The following is a 26315-nucleotide window of genomic DNA, read 5'->3' as shown; positions in this document are numbered from 1 at the left end:
TTGGGGTTGATTTGGTTACCGCAGCAAAGTCTAGCCTGGATGGAGCAACACACGAATATAAACCAGATGGGCCTCTCTAGGATCCTGACACTTCGGTCTCCTGTGATGAAACCAGCCTACAGAGGTCTGTGGAAACAAAGCTCCTTGGCTGGGCCCCGCGTGGGCCTCTTCTGTCCATGGAGGCGTCCAGAGAAGCCTGGTCTCACGCCCAGAGGGGAGCCAGGCTAGCTCGGTGACCAATGTCAGCCCCAACTGACCCCCAGGTGCCTCGTGATGGAGGCAGTGTCGGGCTCCTTTCTGAAGCCCACTCCCCTCACTGCATCCCATGCCCTGGGGGATGAGGACCTGTCACACTTAAGGGACAGAAGTCCCAGTCACCAGGAGGGGGCCTGTCCCTGGGGCCCTGACACTCACCACAAACTGACTGTTGACCTTCTCTAGGATCTGCTTCTCATTCAGTGCCATGGACTCCCCTTTCCTCTTTTTGATCCTCTTCTTCTCCAAGCGCTTGCAGGCATACATTTTACCCGTGGCCCGAACCTGGCAGGCACAGACCTGAGGGGCAAGAAAGAAGCCAAGGGCACACGGCACGTGAAACAAGGCCAGTGTGAAGCTCCCTCAAGGCCAGGATGCTGTGTCTCCGGGGCTTGGATGATGCCTGGCTGTGGACCCACTGCTCCCAGGGCCCTGCCCTTGAGATCTGGCTTTGGTGGCACCTTAGGCAAATCCTAGCCCTTGGAGGTGCAGAATCAGCCATTTACACCAATGTTTAGATGGCTGGCCGAGGCCAGTTCCTCTCTCAGGGGCAACTAGATTTTCCCTGTCCCAAGCTTCCAGCCAGATGCAGCCATTGATAACTGGGGACTTTCAAGCACCAGCTGCTGGTAGGAGAGGCTTGTTTCGGGGGGAGTGATGGGAGACCCCTGCAAACCCTGACTGTATAATTCAGAGGAATGGAAACCAGGGCATTTGGGTCTGGTCTTAGTTCTGCCCCTATTCAGCTGTGTGACCTTGCTTGGGTCACCTAACCATTGTGAACTTCAGCTTTCCTCATCTCTAAAACGGGAATAACAAGGCTTGAAAAGATCAGATCAAGTACAACAGCGCATACTAACAGCATGGTGTGGCCAGGATGCTTAAGCCGCTCACGGCCTCGCTTCTCCCTCCAAACACAGTCAAGAGTGCCCACTTCTCCTCCCCACACTTGACTCCTGCCTGAGGCTGGCTCCAAGAGCACCTCCAGCTCACCTGCCCTGCCACAGACACCCTCCTTCCCCACCTCAGACACAGCAGACCTTCCCAAGGCCCCGGCCTCACCCTCCTTCTCCATCGGGGGCGCATGACCAAGCCATTCGCTGGGAAGCCATGCTTAGAACACTTCAGGCCAAGCCAGAAGGGACAGAAAAGGTGACAAGAGTCCAGAAACTTTTCATGAATACGTGGATGTTCACTTACCTCCCCAAAGCCCCCTTTTCCTAGTACTCGGTACTGCCTGAAAGTGTTTTTGGTTACCGGTTGCCTGGAAAAAAGCAAAAATCCAGCATGGGACTTGTAGTATTAAGATGCAGAATCCAGAAGAACTAGACAAGGGCAGCATTGAAAAGAGCCAGTGCCAGGTGCAAACCACCAGACCAGGTCCCGGGGACCCCCTGGAACCATCGCTGCAGATGGGACCCTCGAGGACTTGCTCTGGGGCTGGGTGTTCAAATCCCAGGCTGCCGCCCTCAGGCCTGCACTGGGAGGGAAGAACAGGAGGCCTGAAAAATGTGAGCGGAGGCTGTTTCACCACACTTTCCCTGTGGTTCCCCTCTCTCTCCCAAATGCAAATCATGCGGCTAAACTCAGGAGGAAGTTGTGTCCTCCGTGCAGGGAGAGGGGAGGGGGCCAGGAGCCACAGAGGCTTGGTGTCCCACGGAGGCCACAAAGGAAACCGCAGCCCTCCCTCCCACACCTGCCAGCAGGCCGGCAGGCTGGCAGGCGGCTGCACCTCCCGTCCCGGGGCGCCCGAGCTATTCCTTCCTGCAGACTCGCCCCGGGAAGACCCGGCCTCCTGGGGACAGAGACTGCTGATCCCCAGGTCCAGTCTGGTTACTCTCTCACGGCGGTTCCCAGGCTTCCCGCCACCGAGGGCGCTGTGTTATATGTAACTCCCCTGAGCCCCAGAACACGAGAAGATCCTGTCTGCCAAAAGCTGTATTTATGACTAATCTTTTTGTGTCTCCCGACTCCCCATTTTAATTAGCCAAAGCCATTTTAAAAAAATTATTTATTTTTGGCTGTGTTGGGTCTTCATTGCTGCGCACGGGCTTTCTCTAGTTGCAGCGAGCGGGGGGCTACTCTTCATTGCAGTACGCGGGCTTCTCTCGTTGCAGGGCACAGGCTCTAGGCGCGTGGGCTTCAGTAGTTGTGGCACGCGGGCTCAGTAGTTGTGGCTCGCGGGCTCAGTATTTGTGGCTTGCGGGCTCTAGAGCGCAGGCTCTGTAGTTGTGGCATATGGGCTTAGTTGCTCCGCGGCATGTGGGATCTTTCCCGACCAGGGCTCGAACCCGTGTCCCCTGCATTGGCAGGTGGATTCTCAACCACTGCACCACCAGGGAAGTCCCACCAAAGCCATTTATAATGTCTAATGAGACAAGCCTCTGATCAGGAGCCAAGGATGGGGCTTGTGGAGTAAATAAATAAATGGCCATTTAGTTGCAGCAAAGGATTCCACCTTGCAGACAGCGTGTGCTTTTTCATCGCTGGCCTGTTTGGCTAAGGAAAATCAGGGTTTCCCCCTCTTCTTTTCGGCTTTAGTGAGGTATAATTGACAAAGAGTGTACAACTTGATGTTTTGATATATGTATACGTTGTGAAATGATTACCCAATCAAGCTAATTAACATTCTGTCATCTCACAAAAGTAACATTCCCCACCCATCCCTTTTTTCCGTCCTTTCTTCCTTCCTTCCTTTCTTCCAAGAACACTTAAGATCTACCCACTTAGCAAATTTTAAGTAAGTAATACAGTACCGTTAACTACTGTCCCCATGTTGTACAGGAGATCCCCAGAACTTATTCACCTTGCATAACTGAAACCTTGTGCCCTGGACCAACATCTCCCATTTCTCCAAGCCCTCCCCACCCCTGACAGCCACCACTCTACTCTCTACTTCTATGAGTCCGCATATGTTAGATCCCACATGTAAGTGAGGTCACGCAGTACTCGTTTTTTGTGCCTGGCTTATTTCACTTTAGCACAACGACCTCCAGGTCCATCCACGTTGTCATAAATGGCAGGACTTCCTTCTTCTTTTTTAGGCTGAGTAATGGTCCATTTATAAACATTAAATATTTTACTCCTACATTCATTGCAGAATTATTCACAATAGCCAAGACATGGAAACAACCTAAATGTCCATCAGTTGATTCATGGATAAGAACAAGCAGCTTTTACGATGTTAAAATTGGCTCTTGGCTCTCTAGGACTATTTTTGAGCATCCCCCAACCCCACCCCAAGAGTCTTAACCAGGGCGGGGATTGGTGTGAGACTGCATTGGGCCCAAGAACTGGTTTCGCTCGAGAAAGAGCAGTGAGCCTCTGGTCGCCCAGCAGCTGTTGAATGAATCTTCCGTGGAAACTCTTCTCGCTGCTGGGTCCTGAAGAGGATTTGGGTTTCACCGGAAATCACAGCTTCGGCACCACGCTGTTCTCTTAGGACAGCCCTGAAACCTCCGGAGCGCTTCCTGGCACGCCTGTCTCGAATTCCTGTGCTGTGACTCACTCTCTCTTCTCCGGTGTTTCTTTAGGAAGCGGGGCCCAGGCTGCCCCTGGGCAGGACTCCCCCTTGCTCTGCATCTTACACATGAGTGGCCGGCCTAGAGCAAACCTGCCATGCGCCTGCATCCGCCATGTGGCCCTGGGAAGCGTTTCTTCCAGCTGCCCTTGAAACCACATGAAGGCGTCCAGGCCTAACAGTTCACGATACATGGAGAACAAACAGTCGGTCGACATTACCGCAGAGCTCCTCTGCTGGGGGAAATGAGTGTAATACAATTTCCGAGGAATTTCTTGGTTAACCTTGGGAGGGAAAAAAAATCCCTTTAATATTTCAACAGTACAGCACCAACAGGCCATGATCTTTTTAGCCAGAAAAAAAAGGGAGGGGGGGGAAGGCGGGGTGCTGTCAGTCATTTAGGGCATTTGTAGGCCAGGGTTCTGCCCTGCTGGCTTCAATAGCTTAACGCCCTCAAAAGGGCATAACTCCTTTGAAGTCAGCACGCAGATTTTAAAAGTCCATTTCTCCATCTCATGTGTTTGGTACTGACAAGTAAAGTGAAAGCCAGTGGCCACAGCTAAAGGCTTCCATTGGAACAGGAGTGCTGGGTGGACTAAGAGTGAAGGACTTGAGTGAGGGACCTGGGCTTCAGGTTCCACCCTTGCCAGGCCATGGCTGTGTGACCCAGGGCCAACCCATCAACCTCTCTGAGCCTTGCATCTTCAGTAAAATGGTATATGCATCTGAAGGCTTTTTGTAAGCTGCTGAGTGTCAGATGTTATTATTAGAACTCTTGGGATAAAGGACACAGCCCCTTCTGGGGGTCTCTATGGTAACAATCCCCATTGCTCGAAGCGGCTTATACATAGACTCATGTAATCCTCACACCAGCCTCAGGAGGTGAGACTATTACCGTCCTCATTCTGCAGATGAGAACCCTTAGGCTTTGAGAGGTGAAATGAGATGCCCAAGGTCACGGCTGGTAAGTAGTTGGGTTGGAAGTGGAGTCCAGGAAGCCTGCTGCAGAGCCCACTTTCGGTGTCCTGACTCTGCCACCCCAGGAAGGTGGGGTTGTGTTACACAGCCCAGGGCTCCAGAGTGGCAGGTGGGGCAAGATGAATACCTCCCCACCAGACTGTCCTCCGCAAGGGTCAGCTGCTCCCTCCAATATCAGAAGGGGGAGGTGACGGCCATGGTGATGCCAGTGTGCTCAGTGACGACTCATCCCAACAATTACGTTCAGCAGTTCACTTCCCAAGGCCCAAAGGCTGGCGTTGTTGATGTGTGCTGTGCTATCTCACCTCACCCTCACCCCATGCCCATAAGGCAGGCAGTGTTATTATCCCCATGTTACAGGTGAGGAAACCAAGATGTGGAGAGTGTCCCTCCCCCAGCCCCTAGGGAGGAGGCAGAGCTGGGACTCAGACCCAGGCTGTGGGCTCCCGGTGGCCCACGCTTGGCTTTTCCATCTCCTGGAGGCATGACGTGCATGGGCAAGGCGGCCAGTGGCAGGCAGTGCACCAACAGAGAAGACCGTCCACTGCTCGCTCTGTCACTCCCATGGGTCAGGGTGGAGAGAGACGTCCCCCAGAGGCGACAGGGCAGGGTGTTTCCTCAGGGCTTCCTGAAGTGGGCAGGGAGTGCCGTGAATTCAGCTTTTCGGGGGTTCATGTCTCGCAGGTGTGTGTCCTAAGCGTCTAGGGGACTTGGCCAGCACAGATGCCGATATACATGCAGGAGCAGGAGGGCTCCTTGCTTTCTGACCACGGCCCAGATGCCCAGATGGCAGTGAGTGCCAGGACCCCGGGGCACAGGAACCCTGGGCGGTGGGAGGGGAAACTCCCACCCTCACCCACCAGCTAACCCAGCATGATTTAATGTAAGCATTGCCCTATCCTGCAAATCCTGGGACACTGTGGTGGGCAGAGCACCGCTCTGGGGGTCCTGGGCCAGGGTCCCCTCCTTGGCTGCACTAATCCCTGCTGGGTGACCCAGCAAGCCACATCCTCCCTGCCTCTCCTTCCTTGTCAGTCACACAGAGGTCACCTCTGCCCAGCCAAGTCATCACCGTGTGTGTGAGAGCACTTTGCAGAGAATAAGGCAGCAAATGAAACACATGAAAAGATGCTCGGTCTCACCCGTGATTAGAGATGAAAAGATAAACAAGAAGGAAACCCGGCTCTCACGCACCAAGAAGAACGTTGCTGAATCCGAGGACAAGCGGGCGCCCGGGCCCTGGCAGGACCGGGAATCGGGCAGCAGTTTGGGAGGGCAATCTAGCAGCCCCTCACCGTGCAAAACCTTGCCCCTGGAATTCCTCTGCTAGGAATTTCTTTCTTTTTTTTTTTTTTCTTTTGTGGCCACGCTGAGTGGCTTGTGGGATCTTAGTTCCCCGACCAGGGCTTGAACCCAGACCCCGGCAGTGAAAGCACCGAGTCCTAACCACTGGACCGCCAGGGAATTCCCATCTGCTAGGAATTTCTATGGATGTATTTGCAAAAATACATAAAGATGTATGTACAAAGTTATTCACTACTTCGGGAAAGCTGCACACAAAATTGAGGGAAACCTCCATGTCCATCAATAGGGGGCTGGGTTACATAAGGGATATGCATATCTTTCTACGAATACGGCAGCTCTTTATTTGCTGGCAGAGAAAGAATTCCCGAAGACGGTGAACCCAAAAAGTAAGAACAAGAGGCTGAGTGTATGCGTGTGTGTGCATGAGTGTGTGTGTGTGTAATGTTAATAAGCATAGAGCATTTCTAGAATACACAAGAACTTAATTAACAGGCAGAGAATGCTGAATTTTATCTGAACCATGGGCCCATGGGAGGTAAGTGACTTCTATACGACTTAGGTGAAAAACCAATACTCCCCGCGCGCCCGCACACACACACACACACACACACACATTGGCACACACTCGTGTGTGTGGGCTGTGCCCAGGGAGCACTCACCTTTCCAACCACTTCCACTGGAGAAACCGATCAAAATACATGCCGTCCAGGTACTCGTGGAAGGGTTCTCCCCTCAGGTAGTCGTGGACAGACCTAGCTCAGAGGGAACAAACAGATGAACGTTTTACAACCCTGACCTTGGAGCAGGTGGGCAGAGCCATATCCAGCAGATTATAGCCTCATCCACTTCCAGACTTTGGAAATGCAAATACACAGGGGCCTCCAACAGATGCAGCAGGAGTGGAGAGAGGCTCCACCATTCTACAAAGGTTGTTTGAGATTGACTGACTGACCCTGCAAACATTTAGGAAGTAGTTGCCTTTGGGGTTTGCTCTAGTTCTGGGATACAGCAGGGAGCATGATGGGGGACACACACGGCAAATAACAAACAAATAAACGACCCCAGGGGCATGTTATCGTGAATTGGGGTAAGCGAGGTCCCGGGGGGTGTCAGGGAGATCTGTCTGAAGAAGGGACGGGCTGAGATGAGAATGGAGGAATATTTAACTATGCGCAGTAGAGGGATTGGGTGTCTTGGGAAGGGGCAGAGGGGCGCACGCCCTAGATTTGGTCGGGACCAGTGAAGGCCCTGGGAGGTTTTCAACCCTGCAGCAGAATTTACTGGTCACCTGCTGTGGGCCAGGCTCTAGGCCAGGCCCTGGAGGGCTCTGACCTTGGCTGCAGGCAGGGCTGGGCTTCTTCCCTTTAAAAAGCAGCCACGCTGACCAATCGAGCCCAGACGCTTGGGACCCGGAGAAGGGAGGGGACACGCAGAGTGGGGGCTCGTTGGAGGCTGTATCCTGCCAAACCCGAGAACAGGGGCTGGCGTCGGGGGCCAGGACGGCCACTCCCTCAAGGTCGGGGGCAGCCCAGGGACCTCACCCGCTGTCAGAGCCGACCCTCGGCCGTCTCCAGGAGGGCAGCAACCACAGGCTTGTTTCTGCTCACGGTGGGCTCTCTCCAGCACCTACCACAGGGCTGGGCCCCAAGCTGGCGCCCCTGAATGTCCCAGCTCTTCCCACGGCGAGCGCATGGGGCACGGGCAATAAGCCGTGGAAGCAGGACTGCGTTCTCGCTCACAAGGCCTCCCCCACGCAGCATCGTGCCAGGCACACAGCAGGCGCTCAACTAATGTCTGGGGTGCAGAGTCTGAACACGGGCGCAGTCACGCCAGCTGTGATCTTGGCACGTACGTATGTTCGTGCGGCTGCACGTCAGCTTACAGGGAGGGTGCGTGTGTGGGCGCAGGAACGGGTGTGAGCCTAGCTGCTCAAGCCTTCCCGGCACGTGTGTGCGCGATGATGGCGCTTAATTGGTGCACGGCTCGCCCCACACCCACCGACTTGTCTCACGTCCCATTATGGTTGCCGTAGAGCCTGCAACGACGTGATGGGGTGTGGCTGAGAGGGCAGCCTGCAGCCCAGCTCCCGCAGCAGCGCTGGTGGGTGGCAGTGATGGGGGCGGGAGTGGGCGGGGGGGACCTGGGAAGGATTTCCAAACCACCCAGACTGGGTCAGATCCGTGCACATTCCTCTGTCTCCACAGCCTGGAGTGCTACTTGCTTTCAACACCATCTGAAGCAGATGTTCTCTTTGGACTTGGCACCCTGGTATCTTTTCCCTTCACGAGAAGCGTACAAGCGCTGGGTGGCTTGGCTGGGCCTTCAGGCACTGAAGACCTGCCCCGGGTGCCCAGCGCTCAGGTGGAGGCTAGAGGCAGCCCCTTGCCGGGTGAATGTGTGGCAGCCCGAGGGGAGGTGGAGGGGCTTGACGCCCCGGGCCGGGAAGGAGGGAGGGAGGCCGGCGGCCGGAGCACTTACTGCACACAGGCAGAAAAGAGTTCTTTGCAGGGTTTCTGAAGGAGCTTCTCCTCCGTCTGGGAGACCAGGTCCCGGCCAACTTGGGCGATGAAAATTGGGGACTGCAGGGAGGAAGAGGAGAGGAGGCATCAGTGAGGGAGGGGGCAGGGCGCCGGGCGGCCTCGGGGGCCCCTCCTACCCGCACCTGGTCCTGGGCCCCTGCACCATGGTAGGCGGTCTGGCGAGGCGGCTGGGCTGGAAGGTGGTGACCCAGCCGGGACTCAGGGTCAGATTTCGGGCTCTGCCACGGACACCGCGTGTGACCTCGTAAGGCTACGTGGCTCCTCTGAGCCCCGCTCTGCAGAACATGGGTCACGACATCCCCGCGTCCTGGACTGCGGTCAGAACCGAGTGGGAGGTGTGAGCCTCACAGCGTAGGGAGCCCCTCGGAGCTGCCCCGGTCCCTTAGCCACTGGGGTGGGGGGCTGCGTCCCCAGAGGGCAGACGTGAGACGGACCGCTGCCCAGCCTCGAGGCCGTGGGTGAAAGGGTCTGGACTAGGCAAAGGGGCAGGTGGAAGGACGGACGGCTCAGCGGCGAGGGGAGGGTTGTGACACGGGCACGGCCTCGGCATTGGTAGGTCTGCGTGCCACTCCCACATCTGCCGCTGTAGCTCTGGGACCCTGGTCTTGGTACAGCCTGGCTGGCATCAGGAGGATGGTCAGTAATAATTGTTTCTCCAGGAATGAATCAATGAAGCCTTTGGGTCAAGCATTTGGCCCGGATCCTGGCAGGTAGCAGAAAGCGTGCAATACATGTCAGCACTGTCATTTCGTTCTCCTTCCAGTTAAGATGCCTGGCCTGAATATTTCAAGTTTGAAGGAACGGTTCCAAGAGGTTCTGGTCCTACCCAGGAGCAGCAGCCCCCCTGGGAAGGTGCGGAGACAGCCAGAGGCAGCCCGGCCACGCCTTCCCCTGCCCCCGTCATTCACCCTCTGCCGGCTCTTTACTCACCAGGTGGGTCTTTAATAAACTACAGGGATAACAGAGAAAACTGCCGGGAGTGGGCTCCAAAGGACAGGCTGTAGACACATCTTTCTCCCCCAAAGATGCTGAAATCTGAAAGGCTTGCTTTCTCTTCCCAGCTGTCGAACGGTAACTTGGGGGCTGATTAAACCCACTGGGTGGTGTCTGTGGGGGGGGGGGTTGATCCTGGGGCTGGAGGGGGTGCCCGCAGCAGCCTGGCATGGCCCTGGTGAATGAAATCTCCCCAGTGTTCTGAATGCCCACATTCCTGAGTTCCTTCCTTCGTTCTTTCTCCCCTAGCCTGGCCTTCTCCTCTCTGGTCCTCTCTGCAGGCTTTGCCCTAGCCCCTGCGCGGGGGAGGCCTCAGGTGTGTGTGTTGGGGGCGGCCGCTGTGCCAGTACATGCCACCTGCACACCCAAACTCAGGCAAAGCCCGTTACATGACCCCGCAGACTCAGAGTGCATCTCCCCAGGGCTGCTGTTGCCAATCCTGGGTGGCGGCACCTTCGCCCCACCTTCCATCCCACTTTGCCCTGGACCATCCCCCCCTCCCCACAGTAAAAACTCAATGAACGAGACAACAGAAGAGCAACAAGTAGAGCGCTGGCTTCTGGAGCAACTGCTGCTCGTTTTGCAGAAAAGATGCTCACTGTTGGGGAGGAAGTCCTGAGCTCTGGTCTGACCTCTGCCCTTGGCCATTTCATGCCTCCATCTCCTCCTCTGTAACAGGAGGGAACAGCTCCAGAGATGCCCTACAGGCCCTTCAAGGTTCGACAATTGGGGGTTGGTCATTTTTGCTTCTGAGACTTGGGGAACTTGCTTCGAATCCTGGCAGCTGTCTCTTGGGGATCAATGATTCCAGGCTACTTCAAAGCAATCAAATATCAGGACAAGCCACCGAGGCCATGGGTCAACTGGCTTCAGGAAGAGAGCTGACGGCTGGGGCAGTTTTGGTTTGAAGGGCCCCGTGCCTGGCACAGAATTGGTGCCCGGCGTATATTTGTTAGTGAGCAAGATGAAACACAGTGTGCCAGGGTGTGGCCTTAACCCTGCCGTGAGTCAGCAAAGAGCAGAGACGCTGGGTGGGCGTGCCACGGGGAGAAACAGAACTATTTCTGGGACCTCAGAAAGGCACCCGAGTTGCCACCTGTATGCACTCAGACGCACACTTTGTCATGGAGTTCAGCCAGGGAGGACCCACCCTCACGCGCAGTGGCCCGGCCTGGTGTTGGGCAGATGCACGGGGAGGGGTGCTAAAAGGTGAAGCCAGGGTGGTCCTTGACTTCAAAGCACTTTTTCTCCGGTAAGACATAAATAAGGTCATATCCACACAGAAAAGTTCCTTTGCCTCTCTTGGCTACAGGTGATGTATAAAATGAGCTGGATGGAACTCAATGGCTCTCAAACATTTTTATCAGCAAATTTCTTTTCTCCTCCACCAAATGAAATGTTTCTATAGGCCCAATACTTAAAACCAATGTAAGTAATATAATGGGTAGCAACGGTTTCCTTCTATTGAGGCCAACACATTCTTTCATTCAATCTTCCTTCTGGCTCTGTGAGGTGGATACTATTATGATGTTCATTTCACAGATGAGGAAACTGAGGTTCAGCAAGGTTAAGACATTTGCCCAAGGTCACCCAGCCAACAAGCGGCAGAGAGGGGATTTACACCAGGTTGGGTGGGTCTAGAGTAAGTCTGGTTGGAGGTGGTGGGGTGTCTGGGCCACCTGTGCTCCCGTCACCCACCCCCATCTCCCAGGAGGCCCCTGAGGTGTGACCCTAGCCGTGGGCTGACCTGGCACCAAGACCCTCCAGCAGAGGCAGCTAGAACTTATATAGGAGATTTTGCAGCTCAGGGCAGTGAGCCACTGGGCTCAGAGAGGGGGGGGGATCATTGTGGGGCGGCAGGGGTCATCTGGGAAAGCTGCCCAGAGGATGGGGTCAGAGGCAAAGCAGAACGTGGCCTCAGACCACCCACCCCTTCTGGGCCCTCCCATCAGTCAGCCACACTCCTAAGCAGGTGGGAGGGGCTTCCAGGGTCTGGGGGCGGCCCAGCTGTGCATGAAGTCACATCACTCTCATTCCTCGGGGCTGGCTGGCAGGAGGGCTCTGGGGAAGCTGCCCACACTCAAAGCCCTGAGGGGAGTCAACAGCGGGTAATAACGCGTTTGGTTTAATGACCACGGGTTTAAACTCAGTCTTTGGCTCGACATGAAGAGACTAAGTGATTCCAACCAAACCTTCTCTCAAGTGACTCCGGGGAATGACACCTTTGGCAATAAGAAGGGAGTAAGAAGCTGTTGTCTGGTTTAAGTTGGGAACTGAACCGCAAACCTGCCAGGAGGGTGGGCGGAGCCTCTGCTCAAATGGACATTTGCTATTTGCATCAGTGGAATCTGAGGGTATTGGTCCGTCCCCTCCAGTTCAGAGAAGTCAATGGCAAAGGCAGACCCCCAGAGAAGGCTCTCCCCAGTCCACAGGTAAGGTCTGATGCGTCACGTAAGAAAAAGGGCCCTCAGACACTGAGAAGGCTCTGGGGTCCCGGTAACCACAGTCCATCCTCTGTGGCTTGAAGGCAGAAGAATTCCACAGTTTCAGATCTCTTTCCAGGAAGCTAATCCCTTCTGGTCCCAGGAGGCCTGTGAGGCCGGCTGGGGAAGGGAGAGGGGTGTATCCTACAGGCCAGGTGGGCTCTGGCCAGGAATGTCACCCTCGCTGCACTGAAGCCTCAGAAATGCCAGGAGAGCTACGGTGGGCAGCGCTGTGGCTCCTTCTAGCAGGGACTGTCCCTCTGGGAGGAAGCTGAGGGTCAGGCTGGGGAGGAAGGATTGGGGGTCATTCTCCTCCATGTCAAAGATGTTCCCCTAATTTCTAACCAAACAGAAAGGACCTCAAGGCCCTCAGATATTTGCAGGACTGAAAGCAGCCCGGAGAAGGGGTGTTGGTGGAGGTCGCTGGTAAAATTCCCCATGGGGCGACACTTAATTTCTTTGGTCACCAGGTGGTCTCTTCAAGTAGCTCCAGCCTGCAGGCCCAGACTTTAACACAAGAGTGTGAATTTAGGCACCAAGTTTCCTTTGAAATGTGTGCTGGTGTTGCTTCGTGGAGGACTGGGGACAGGGTTTCTCTGCTGGAGGCCCCACCGGGAACACTTGGCCTCCTGATGGTCCAGGGCAGCTGAAGCCAATGGCTGGTCAACCTCGATGTGACCAGCCTGCCTGGCCCCGCCAAGAAGTCCACTCTGCTGGCAGTCAGGACGAGCCCCAACTGCCCTTAAGGAGGGTTCTACGGCCAACTCCAGGAGAGCTTAAAACAGCAAGACATGCCTCTGGGACACGGCTATGTACGCCCTGGGCCGCTAACCACAGAGCTCTCTCCTCTCCAGCCTGATGAGACGGGACTTGGTTCCCTGAGGAACTGTAGGCTCAGGGCCACCTGTCCTGCCCCTGAAATCACACATGGAGCAAGGGAATAAACCTCCCCCTCCTCTTTGGCTAAGACTCCTCCCCATTTCTTCTCCCTCGAGGCTGGCAGTGGGAACAGACATGGCATTAAAGCTCGGGTGTGCTTTATCCACTCTCTGTGGGTCTGTGCCTCTGGATGAAAGCCCCTGTCACCAGAGGGAAAAGAACGGGCTCCAACCTTCCCTGTGGAATGTGAAATTGACCTTGAATCTGGTACCAGAAGAACTTGGGGCTGCACTTGGATGGGGCCAGGCGGCCAGCAGGCCCAGATGGTAGGACAGACTCAGCACACTTGCCCCTTTGTACCTCCAGCCCTGCTATGGCCCAGACTCACTCTCTGCTGTTCCTGATGCACATGCCACAGGCTCTAGACATCCTGCTGCGTGTTAGCCAGAATGCACATTTCAGGCAGCGAGAGGTGAAGCCTGCATGGGTGCCCTGAGCACACTGAGAAGAGCCCCGTGTGTTGCTTTGAATGTGAATGGGGCAGGCCAGTGACCTGGGTGTAGGGGCCCAGTGGGCTTTGCACCTTCACACCTCCCTAAGCCCTCTCCTCCCTTTTGTCCCCACTCCCCTGTTAAGTTCTCAGTGCCCTCATGCTGCCTCACTGCCTGTGACCCTCAACTTCAACATGTGGCCTAGGCCAGACCTCTCATCCTCTGCTCCATCAACACGGAGACCTCTGCAATATTCAGGCATGGATGGTACTGATGGCCAGTAATGATTCAGCGCACTGGGGTTTCTAAAGAGGAGAGAGTTGGCGGGAGGATTGGGGGTGGGAGGGCGTCTGCTTAGTTAGAAGAGCTAGGACTTGTCCTGAAGCTGCATTTGCATGGCAATGGATTAAGAGGGAGCATGTGATGAGTCTGGGGTGACATACAGGCTAACAGAGATTACCGGGGTGCTTCAGGGACTAAGGCTGGGGAGCAAGGGACGGTGGTGGGGAAGGCATGGGCCTGGTCTGGGCATGAAGCCTCCCGTGGGTGCTTAACTCAGCACTCAACCCAGGCAGCCTGTGCCGATCATCCACCACGCCCAGGCTCTGCCTGCCCCAGAGAACTCCAGCGAGACGGACGGAGCCCCAGAGGCAGGCCGACAGCCCAAGCCCAGCTCGCCCTCCACAGGTCATCCAGCCTGGGCCGGGCCAGCCGTTGGTCCACCAGGTGGCACTATGGAGCCCCTTGCTGCAGACACCCCACAGAAGACCAGCCTCCCCGGCCTCTAGAGTCGGGAGCGATTGATTACCAAGTGCTGCATCTCAGACCTGAGGAGGGCGGCCTCTGCAATAAGAATTTAGGGGAGAAATGAGAGAGCAGGTTGGGAGGGAGCCCTGGGGAGGGAAGATTGGAACTGGACCTCGAGGGAGATGTGGGAATTACACCAGGGGAGGGGCACCGCGCGGGCAAAGGCCTGGAGGCTGGAGCAAGCAGGGAGCAGTCGGGGCGCTGCTCCGAGTGCGAGTGCGGAGGACTCATCCCGATTAGGTTAAATAAGCGGGGCGGCTGACAGGATCAGGTCTTGCCAGGCTGGTTCTCACTGGCTGCTGAGTCACCAGCCCGACGGTGGCATCGTGAGGGCGAGGGCGGCTGCCTTGCTCTCCCTGGTGCCGCTGCTCCGAGGTGACCAGCAGGATGAAGGGACCTCATTTCCTGCATCGGAGAGAAACTCCACGTGTCTGAGGACCTTAGTCCCGAAGCATCTCCTGGCTTCCAAGTCCCTTGTTTCAAGATGTCAGAGTGGAAATGGGATCCACTGTATGTGGCCCTGGCAGCGCCCAGGGATAGAGGCACGGTTGGGCCATGAAACAACCCTCCACACCTCCTCAGTAGCCAAGACTCCCGAAGCAAGCGCCTCTGCTGTCGCCCTTGGAGCCTCCTGGAAACACACGTCCTACACTTGCTCAGAGGTTCAGGACCGAGACGGAGCAGGAGGAGGAGGAGAACACAGAGGGCTCTTCTGGGAACACCCCCAGGGCCTCACTGACTCAGCCCACTCCTGGCACCGATGGGCAACCGAGAGAATGGACCCCTCCGAGTCAGTGCTGGCCAGGGTCGAGCCGGACCAACACCGGAGGGGCTCCGTAGCGGGCAGAGTTCGGGGAGTGGATCCGAGCTGCACGAGCTCTAACCAGGTGTCCTGAGCCAGCTCTAGGGAAAGGACACAGCCTTGGCCTCCCTGGCCCCACTCGAAACCAGCTTTTCCCTACTTCACAGACAGGGACAGGCACACACGGCAATCTTAGCCCTAGTATGTCACCCACCCAACCCCTCTCCGTCCCACTGCCCTGGTTTCAAGAATTCTCTTCTGTCGCCTGGACTAGCCAGTAGGCCCCTCACGAATCTCTGCAACCACTTGCTCTTATGTGGACACAACGGCCGCCAAGGGAGTTCTCCGACACCACACAGCGGAAATGATCTCCATGGCCAGAGGACCAAAATCCAGTGCCTTCTCGGCCTTGGTTCCAAATGCCCTTCTCGACCTGCTTCCCCATCATGCCCTCTGCTCGCCAGGGCTCTCACCCCATACTTGTTATTTCCTGGGCGAGCTCCGGCTTTCCAGCTGCTGAGCCTTTGCTACTGGAAGGAGCCCTTTTGGCCCCCTCACGGCACGTTGTCCGAACCCTACCCCCTCTTCAGGACCTGTTTCCAATACAACCTCATCTAAGATGATTCTTTGAGCAGGCAGGGCCTTCCACCCAATCCCACCTCCCAGTGACAATTGTGGTCACCATCGCTACTTCTTGAGCACCTAACATATCTTAAGTCCTAGGAGCTTTACGTGGGGTTATCTTTTTTAATCCTCTCAAAGTAGGTTTTATTATCTCCACCTTATAGATGCAGAAATAGGCCCCAAGAAGTTAAGTAACTTGCCCAAGATCACACAGCGAGCGTGGGAGCAGAGACAGGATTCAAACCCAGGCAATCTGGTCAGAGAGCCTTATCCCTAAGCACCATCAGGTCCTCCAAGGATGCCATAGTCTTTCTCGAATAGTGAAGAGGATGTTACTTTGGCCTTGGAGAGCAAGCCCTCTTTGGAGGCTGGATAATGAGGTGCAATGGACTCTGCATGTTTTGGCAAGTGCTATTTGTATAGCGCTGTCATATGTATCACACACACACACACACACACACACACACACACACGCTAATGTCCAGCTTATGCTTCGCTTCAACATATGAAAACATCCCTCCGAGGAGCTCCGCACTCATTAGTAGCAGTTCCATCAGTGAACAAAAGGTCAGCCCAGGGGACTGTCCGCTCTATCTCCAGACGCAAGCACTTAGGGCTTAATGATGTGTATATTTTCATACGTGGGCAGTTGACATTCCCCATGTAAACTATTTGCAATTTCTCAGCGTGGACAGACTAGGCTCAGGAAAAGCTGAGCAGGAGAGAGGCAAGACACTCTGGAAGATAGGGGTTCTGGGGGGTCTCCTTCCTTCCAAACAAGGGGCTTCCTGGGGGTTTGCCTGTCCCACCCATACCAGGGTGGAGGCAGCTGTTTCTTGGGGGGCCACCCCATTTCTCCTCCAGGACGGGAACCGGGAGGGGCACTCCCACAGCGGTGCCCTGGCCGCCCTTTGACCCTTGGTGAGGGGATCTGTGTCAGCTGAGGGAAGCTCTGCACACGGGGCTGCCAAGGCCTGGCCGTGGGCAGGGACAGGGGTGGGAATCGGCCTCCAGCAGGATCCAGGGCCAGAGGCGTCGTGGGACCCTGGGGAGGGGCTGGCTGATAGTCACTGGTCCCTCCATGTGAGTTTTCCTACATGTTCATACGTCTCTCTCTCCCCGGAACGATGCCATAGGTGGGGCTTGTTCCAAGGTCACAAATGTAGACGCTGAGCCTTAGAGAGCTCTTTGAGGGGCAGGAATGTTGTTCGTTCCTGTCTCATCAGAACTGAGTGCAGCGCTTGGTGAGCAGCTAGTACTCCGTACATGCCCCTAGACACGATAATTAGTAAACACAGGACCTGAGATTCAAATCCAGGCCTGCCCGGCTCCAAAACCTGTAATCTCTCTACTCTGCTTGGCTGATATGAACTTACAATGTGCCCTGCATGTAGTAGGTGCTCAATATATTTGTCGAACAAATGTGTGTGCACATGCCCGTTCATAGCAGAAGTACCTTCATGAGGTCATCTGGTCTACCCCCTGCCTTTGGGACATCTGGGCCAATCAGTTCTTTGGGATTTTCTTAGTTACAACTAGTTGGAGTGCTTGTCTGGGGCAGAAACTGTGGGCTGGAGGCTTGGGGGCAGCTGGGGGAGAACCTGGAGCTGCCTTGGGTAAAGCGTCCTGGTGCCAGGGGTTCCTGAGCCCACGTACAGCCGTGTCTGTCTCTCTCATGGTTTCATTTAATCGTATCCCCCACCCCTCCAATACATTCCTCCTTTGTTTGAGCAACTGGGAGTTAAGTATCTGCCACTTGCTGCCAAGAATCCAGACAAATTCACCACCTGTAAACTCAGGAGTTGGGCCAGGTGGCGAGGAGGACCCTCTAAAGGCTTCCCCTCCCCTCGCTTTTCTCTCCCCCCGCTCAAGTTTGCTGGTTCCGAGTTCCGTAAACTAACTCAGCCCAGCCCGCTGGACTCTAGGAACAGGAACTGGGTGAAGAAAGCAGGACGGGCAGGAGGTGGGCAAAGGAGGGTGCTCATTCCAACCCCGAATCCTGACTTGAAATTAAACCTGCTTGTACAATCACAACTGGCAGACAAAGGAGAGCATTTACTGAACGGCAGCTTTGGACAGCATTTCCTCACTCCAGGGTTGATTTAAGGTCTGGCTGACAGGAAGAAAAAGCGCCATTCTTCCACCTTTTAATCAAAACCTTCAGTGCCATGTGCAAAAGCCACGGCCACGCAGCCTGGGTCCATCTGGAGTAGCTCGTCTTCCACATCAGCCAGGCAGCAGGCACAATCCACGAGCCCCAGATACGAACAGAACCAGAGGAAAAAGCAGGGTTTTGTTATCTTGGTCACTGGGGAAAAGTCAATCAGCCAAGCCAAGCGCGCGCGAGCAAAGGGGCTCTGGCCCCTGCTACTCTGGGCCTGATGTCTGTCCCCTGCAGCTCTCGGCCCAAACACCAACTCCTCCCTGAGTGTCCACGTGGTCAGCAAGGCTGCTGGACTGCATGGCCTGAGCACAGTGCCAGATGCAGCCCCCTTGGGCAGAGACACATGCTGGACAGGCAGCTGGTTGCTGGAGGTCCTTGGGGTAGAAGCTGGGAAAACGACAAGTCTCATGGCACCTCTCTCAAGCTCTAAGGAAATGTGATGTTCACCTCTGGCCATCAGGTGGGCAGGGTCTCCAATCAGAAGCAATTCACCCTGAAGCAGAGGAAGCTGAAGCTTTGGGGCCCTTTACTTGCAGTCCTAGGAGCTACAGAGTTTTCTAGGTGATAGAGGAAGCATTTCTGCCCAAGCACTTCCGGTAAATTGAGATCTCAGGTGAAAAGGACGGAATCTCCAAGCCTCCAGTCATTGGTTGTGGTTTCTTTTCTCATTCTCAGGAAATACTTTTGTACCTAATGTTGTGTTCCTTCTTCTTAAAGAGCATACTTCCCATGCTACTTAAGCTTCAGCCCCAACAAAACCTGGATCTTCCCTTGTCTCTGATAGACAGCACTCGGTCTTGAAGGGGCCTTCTCTAGGGGGACATCCAGGGGTCCACCTCCTGCCCGACTGCCACTGTGCACCTTAATCTTTTTGTGATGAACAGTCAAAGACCCAGAGTCCAAGGGGCTCCCGGGGCTCTCTGGGGCTTCTCATGGTAGGAGAAGGTGAGGAAGGCCATTGCCCTGACACTGTGCTGGGAAGCAGCCCGGTGTCCTACGTAAGGCCCACGGTTCCATTATGACGCAGACACACACGGCCACCCTGGTGATCTCCTTAAGTCTTTGGGCAACGATCTCTTACACCAGTTCGGGGGTGACCCTGGGGATAGCGGGTTACTCTGCCAGGCCAGGAAGACATCGCAGGGCGCGGAGCTGCCTTTGTGAGCAGACCCAGAGGTGGTGCCACTGCTGTGACCAGTCAGAAAGCAAGGAGCCCGCTGCTTCTCCCACTGGGGTCCGAGCTGATTCAGTCTGTCAGCTACAACAGGGTCCCTGAGTGTCCATTCTGTGCCCAGGTCATGAGCTCCACCCCAATGACCTCATAAACCGACTCACTTGGCCAGTGGCAGGAGTTCAAGGCTGGTCGGGACTGAGGGTGGCGGAGTGTGGAGCTGCCTTTCAGCGAGCTCAGAGCGGTGGCCTCATGGCTGAGGTGAGGTCTGATCAAGGCTCAGAGGACGAAGGGCGTTTGGCTAGGCAATGAGGAGGACCCTCCAGGTATCTGTACCCTGGGAAGTATTCTGAGAAGGCCAGGGCTCTGAAAGAATCAACTTTATCCTATGGCAAAATCGACACTTGTCTGGACAAATTTAAGATGGCAGAGAGCAGGTTCACAGAGACCATCAACTGCGTGAGGGGCCACGGGGCCAGGCGGTCTTCTGAGCAAGGCTGCTCTACAGGGGGTTCCAGCCCTTTCCGAGGGTGCCCCTGCTGACTGGGCCACCCCAGGTCACAGGGTATCACATTCCCTGGGTCAGCAAAGTGGAGAAACACAGCCCTTGAGACATAGCCACGACCCTCCAAGAAGGGAAAAGCAGATAGGGACTGAAAGGGTCTTGTCCCTTACTTCCTTTGCTGTTCAAGTGGCTTCGCAGAAATCAGGATGAAGGATTTTTAGGGGTCAGGAAGTGAGAGAGAACATTTTTAAACACTAGCAGAATTTAGCCAGAGGCCCTGAGAGCTGGGCAACTTGAATGAGAAAGAAAGGAAAACATACAAGTGGCCCTGACCCAGACCATGACTTTTTACGTCAAAAGCAAAAAAGGATAATTAACAAAACGAAATCTGCCTGGACGTGGAGTGAGAGGCCAGCCGGGCTCTGTCAACTTGATAATCTCCGGTCAAGACCTGTGGGCCCAGAGTGTGCGATGGGAGAAGACTTGCTGTTTACACAGGCGGTCCTGGCTCTCAGGACCCAGAGAAGCGGGGTTTTTCCTGGCGAGCGGTTTGAATTCGGCCACCTCTGCTCTGGGTCAGGGCGGCCTCGTGCAGGTAATTCACGGGTAGAACTTGGGTCCTAAGGGGCTGAGGTGCAGAACGCTCACGGCCGGGAGTGTCTCTCGTTCCTTGTGCATGAGAGGTGAGGGCACAGCAAGCCGACTCTCCACCTTCCAGAACACCCTCCGGGTCCACAGCCTCCAGACCGGCTTCAATTTGAAGCTGTGTTGGAAATACCTTGGCCCGGGAAGATTTTTCTGCAGTCAAGATTTCATTCCACGCGGCTTGGGAATGAAGGAGGGGCAGGAATCTCCTAAGATCCAGGGAATTCGACTGAAATCCCCATGATGTCATTTCTCTGCCCAAGGCCCACGGTCAGGGAGGGCCTGTCAGGCCACACGGATTCGGCCGAGCACAGGCACCGCAGAGACCAGCATCGCTGCCTACCCAGGGCAAGGCTGAGGGGAGGTTGTCCTCAGGAAGCCTGTGGCTGGTTTCTCTGTCTCCAGACACTCTAAAAAGAGGAATTCTGGTCAGGAAACACTACACACACACACACACACAGGAATGGGGGTCAGAGGTAGTGCCGGCTCCACTGGCATCAAAGGAACATCCAACTTCCCGACCTGGAAGGTCACAAGAAAGGAAGAGGGACCCCGATGGGCATGCTCTGGCCTGCTGTGTGGAGCCCTGGCTGGCAGAGCAGCCTCAAGGATGTCGAGAGGGGCCCAAAGACAACAGGCAAAGAGGATGTGTTTTCCAGGAAAGGTTGGGGGAGAGAAATAAATGTATCTATTTGAAGGACAATTACAGTCTTTAAAAATGTTGTGCAGGGAGATTGTGACATGAGAAAAAGCTAATGACACAGCGCAAAGGTTCGGAGCCAGAAGGTGGACCCGGCGCAGGAGGGATCAGCCAGTGTGCACATCCTCCAATCCACCTGCCCTCCCGGACTTGCTACTTTGTGCAGCAGCTGGGAAGCTGATTCGGGGGGATTTTGTCTTTGGTTAACCTCTGAGAAGACGACACAGTGGAAAAGAAAGATCCCAGGTTCTAGAACCGGACAGACCGGGGTTATATCTCATCATCACCTTTTTTCTGTTGTTGTTCTTTTTCTTTTATTGTGGTAAAATAGACATAACAGAAAAATTACCATTTTAACCACTTGTAAGCGGACGATTCCACAGCATTAATTACATTCATAATGTTGACTATCACCACCATCTTTTTCCACATTTTTTCCATCATCCCAAACAGAAACTCTATACCCATTAAGCAATAACTCCCCATCCCTCCCTCCAACGAGTCCCTGGTAAGCTCTAATTTACTTTCTGTCTCAATGAATTTGCCTATTCTAGACATTTCATATAAGTGGAATCACACAGTATGTGGCCTTTTATGTCTGGCTTCTTTCACTTAGTATAATGTTTTCAAGATTCATTCATGCCGTAGCATGTGTCAAGACTTATTCCTATTTATGGCTGAATAATATTCCACTGTGTGGATACACCACATTTTGCTTATCCATTCATCCGTCAATGGACAATTGAGTTGTTTCTACTTTTCGGCTATTGTGAATAATGCTGCTATGGATATTTGTATACAAGTTATCTGTGTCAGTCCCTGTTTTCAATTCTCCCAGCTTTCACTCTTATTAGCTAAAGGCCTCTACCCAAGGTAGAACAGGGACAAATGTGTCTACTACAAATGAATGTCATGAAGACAGGATGTGATAAAGATGTAAAGCACACAGCATACAGTAGGTGCTAAAATAATGTCACTTTGCCCCACCTCCCCCTTTAACACCCACCCTTAGTAAAGGAGTGTGAGAGGGTTAGATTCAGTGATGCCCTCAAGGGCATCTCCATTTAAAAAGTGTGGATACTTAAATGGTGGAACTTTCGGCACCAGCAGCCTTCTCTGCTTTGTTGGCACACTACAAATGTCTCAGCAGTTAGACAAGTACTGACGCAAAGAATAATAGCCTCAGGGGAATTCAGGCCCAGTTGCAGGCCAACCAGGGTGGGAGGTGGTAAATGAAGTCAGGAAGCATTCCTTTTCGTGCCTTTGCGCCGTACTTGCAGCACAGGGGTGTGGAAAGCCCAGTGAGGAATGTTCCATTCTCCTCCTCCAGCTGTATGACCCTTCAGGGGTCCAGCTCCTCTTTGAGCCTCAGTTCCCTCATCTAGGAAATGAGGAGTTTGGCTTAGCCCAGTAGTTTTAAAACTGGGTTCCAAGGAGCCACAAGTGTTCTTCTCAAAGCCAGGGCCCAGGACGGGGAAGGGAGCAAAAGGGGGCCCTGCCCTAGGCTGGTCAACCACAGCAGATGCACGTGTCTTTGCATCTGGAAATCTACAGCTAAAACTGCATGCAAAGCCTTGGACCGGGTGGCCCCTGAGATCCCCTGGGTGCTGTAGCCTACTCTAGGTGGTGTCCTCTTTCCCCTTGGGATGAACTAGAGGAACAGTCCCTGAGGGTGGGCCATGGAGTCATCTCCCAATGTACCAGGATTGCTGGCTCAAGCAGCAGGGGCACTCCACGGGGAACCATGTAGTGCTGGGTGCTGGGGCAAACTTGAAATGACCCAGGAGCCCTGCTGCTCTCCAAACAGCACTGGTTTGCCAGTCTCCAAAGGACTGGTCATGAACAGTCCTTCAATCAAGAAGAGATGTGAAAAAAAAAAAAAAAAGAAGAGATGTGAGTGGAGCTCAAGGCAGGGAGCCAGGTTAGGTTATCTTAGGAGAGCAGGATGGGGAAGGGTCAAGAGCACAGACTCCGAAGTCTCAGCTTCCTCCATCCCAGCTGTGTGACCTTGAGCAAGTTACTTAACCTCTCTGTGTCTTCACCTCCTCATCTTTAAAATGGAGATAATAATCTATGGGGTAGATATGAGGATTAAGTGAGCTATTTAAAGCCCTGAGAACAGTGTTTGGCACACAGTAAGAGCTGTTCCCAGGAAGTTCCTTTCTCAAGTTTTCTTTTCAACCCTCTTCCAGCCTTGAGGCTTCTTGCAGTGCTGTGGCAGAAAGTGGGAAAACCTGGGGTGCATGCCCCACAGGTCCTTCCAGCTGGACCCTTCCAGCCAGACCCTGCCCAGGAGGGGTTCAAGCAAAGGTGGATTCTGAGCTCACCAGATTCACTGACAGCAGGATGGAGATGCCGTTCGGGCTGCAGGGAGGCAGACAAGAGCCAGGTGATCTTAGCAGAGAGGAACAGCTGGCTCTGGGGCCAGAAGCAGGGAGCTCAAACCCCTGGAGGGCAGGCCGGGCACGTGGAAGGGAGGCATTTACCCGAGCCACCCGTATTCCATGGCCTTGGGTCCCTGGAGACCAAGTGTTGGTTAGATGGCTAGATAGATGCTAAGCTAGCTCCTCAAGGCCCCAGATCCCAGGAAGGGAGATCCAGGAGCGAGCCTCAGCCCTAGTGCCCTTTGCTTTAGGTCATGCTGTCTCTTCCAACAACAAGCCAGCATTTCTAAAATGCATCATAGCTGGGAAGTAGACAGCCCAGCATTTTCCAAAGATGATGAAGTGGTCTTAGCCTCGAGGTACAGGGACACAAATAAATAATACTGAATCACTCAGTGAAAAAAGTATTCCCTTCTCAATTTTCTTTCAAGTCTCCCATCATCAAGAAGAAAGTCTCAGTGTGATGCTACCTACCATCTTGCTAACCTGTCTCTAATACTCGCTACTTGTTCTTCAGAAACAAAGAGAAAGGAGGCTCCGAGCGTTAGGTAAGCAAAAGAGTATCCAGCTAGGATAACTTTTCCAGTTATCTTTATGTACAGCAAATCAATACTGGCTTTCCAGGTAATTCCTGATAACAAAGTTTCCTTTGGAAACTCATTTATTTCAAGTTAAAAGATGAGTTGATTTAAAGAAAAATGAGCCCATTTGGGCACCACTGTTATCATGCCCATACTCAGATGGGGAAACTGAGGCTCCAAACACGCCCCACGGGAAAGTGGCAGAACTGGGTTCCATGTGCCCCTGAAGACAAAGATTGAAGCCTCTGACTGCCCCAGAGGCCGAGGAGCTGTCCCCTTTCGGGAAGCCAGCTGTTTGGGTTAGCTCAGATCCTATGCTACTGCCTGGTGGGGTAGGGGGAGGCGCCAGTGAAGGGAGGCTGTGAGCCGGGGGCCAGAGAAAGAGGAACTTGGAATAATTATTATTTCCTTTCATTCAAGCTCCTTACTTTTTGAAAAGTAGATGTTTTCCGGAGAACCAAACAAGCACTAGGAATAGATTTCTTTTGTGCAGAAACTCAGACTGATGGGTAGTTTCCCCCTTAACAAGAACAAACTTCCCTGCCTTAGCCTACCATTGTTTTCAGAAACAAAGAGGCATCTCTGGAGGGCCCAGAGAACGCCATCCTGCCAGTGGACCTCCTGCAAGAAATGCCCTCCAAGAGCTGCCTGCTCTGGGGCATTCCCAGGATCCCACAGAGGATGCCAAGCGGGTTCATGTCAGAAGCCTGTCCCAACCCACCTGCCTACCTCATTGTCGGAGGAAGCCCACGCAGGCCCTTTCAACAGGACCCTCCGCCAGGTCTGAGCTTCCACCTGGCATCCACTGACACTTCCTAGCAAAACCACATTGAAACTGGGTGCCACCTGCCAGGCCTTAGTGATTGGAGTGGAGACCTGGCACAGTTGCTGATGGGCACAATTAAAATGAACAGAGCAAGATGTCCTACAAACCACACTGCCGAAGCAGGACATTAAGAAGCTCCTTTTAAGCCCTGCTTCCGCTATTCTAAGCCAGCCTCTTCCCTTCCCAAACCTCAGGTGCCTGACCTGTAAAATAGATGCACTAATACCCATCTTGGGGAGTTGCTAGGAAGATCCAAAGCAGGTCATTGCAGTGCTAGACCCAGAGAGCCTAAAGGATATGGTCATGTCAACCAGGAGAAGGCGTGGAATATTGGTGAAGGACCAGACCTGGCCCTGCTCCTTACAACAGGCGATGGGGCTTTGGTTTTGCAGAGGAAGAGAGATTTATGGGCCTAACGTTTCTCCATATACACCCGGTTTCTCAAAAGACTGAGGCTGTCTTACAGGGACAGATAAGACAACATGAAGACAAGTCATTTAAAAGCAAGTAACAGAAATGAATCTGAATGTCATCAAAATGAAAAATCTTTGTGTTTCAAAGGACACCATCAAGAAAGTAAAAAGACAACCCACAGACTGGGAGAAAATATCTGCAAATTATATATCTGGTAAAGGACTTGTACCTAGAACATAAAAAGAACGCTTGGGGGTTCCCTGGTGGCACAGTGGATAAGAATCTGCCTGCCAATGCAGGGGACACGGGTTCGATCCCTGGTCCGGGAAGACCCCACATGCCGCAGAGCAACTAAGCCCGTGCACCACAACTACTGAGCCTGCGCTCTAGAGCCCACGAGCCACAACTACTGAAGCCCGAGCGCCTAGAGCCCATGCTCTGCAACAAGAGAAGCCACTGCAATGAGAAGCCCGTGCACCGCAACGAAGACCCAACACAGCCAAAAAAAAAAAAAAAAAAAAAGAACCCTTAGGATTCAACATTAATAAGATAAACGACCCAATTTAAAAATGGGCAAAGGATTTGAATAGACTTTTCTCCAAAGACGATATACAAATGGCCAATAAGCACATGAAAAGGTGCTCAACATCATTAGTCATTAGGGAAATGCAAATCAAAACCACAATGAGATACCACTTCACACCCACTAGGATGAAAAAAGAAGATGGAATATGCCAAGCGTTGGAGAGGATGTGGAGAGATTGGAACCTTCATACACTGCTGGTGGGAATGTCAAATGGTGCCGCCACTTTGAAAACAGCCTGGCCATTCCTCAACTGATTAAATATCCAAGTTACCATATGACCCAGCAATTCCACTCCTAAGTATATACCCAAGAGAAATTTAAAAACATGTCCATGCAAAAACTTGTGCATGGATGTTCATAGCAGCATTATTCATAAGAGCCCAAAAGCGGAAACATCCAAGTGTCTATCGGTTGATGAGAAGATAAATAAAATGTGGTTTATCCATAAAAATGGAATATTATCCAGCCATAAAAAGGAATGAAATACTGATACCTGCTACAACATGGATGAACCTTGAACACATGCTAAGTGAAAGAAGTCAGTCACAAAAGTCCACATATTGTATGATTCTACTTATATGAAATGCCCGGAACAGGCAAATCCATAGAGACAGAAAGTAGATTAGCAGTTGCCTGGGGTGGGAAGAAAAGGAAATAGGGAG

The 26315-nt window shown here is 53.6% G+C and overlaps 1 protein-coding gene across 7 annotated transcripts in view; it reads right to left on the bottom strand.

Annotated features, from left to right (window-relative positions):
* GRK5 (G protein-coupled receptor kinase 5) overlaps positions 1–26315 on the bottom strand; it is a 220162-nt gene that overhangs the window by 20914 nt on the left and 172933 nt on the right. For 6 of the 7 annotated variants that reach the window (XM_082406953.1, XM_082406956.1, XM_082406955.1 and 3 more), the window contains 4 exons: positions 8537–8637; positions 6718–6810; positions 1456–1519; positions 415–555 (listed from right to left, as the gene is read on the bottom strand). In XM_082406953.1, the coding sequence (XP_082263079.1) occupies positions 415–555; positions 1456–1519; positions 6718–6810; positions 8537–8637 (399 nt within the window). Of the gene's footprint in view, positions 1–414; positions 556–1455; positions 1520–6717; positions 6811–8536; positions 8638–20684; positions 20823–26315 lie in introns of all 7 variants that reach the window. The other variant, XM_082406959.1, reaches the window with a different exon arrangement.

This window comes from Balaenoptera borealis (genome assembly GCF_965194805.1).
Source record: "Balaenoptera borealis genome assembly, chromosome: 10".
Taxonomy (NCBI): Eukaryota; Metazoa; Chordata; class Mammalia; order Artiodactyla; family Balaenopteridae; genus Balaenoptera; species Balaenoptera borealis.
This window is presented reverse-complemented; position numbering and strand designations above follow the sequence as displayed.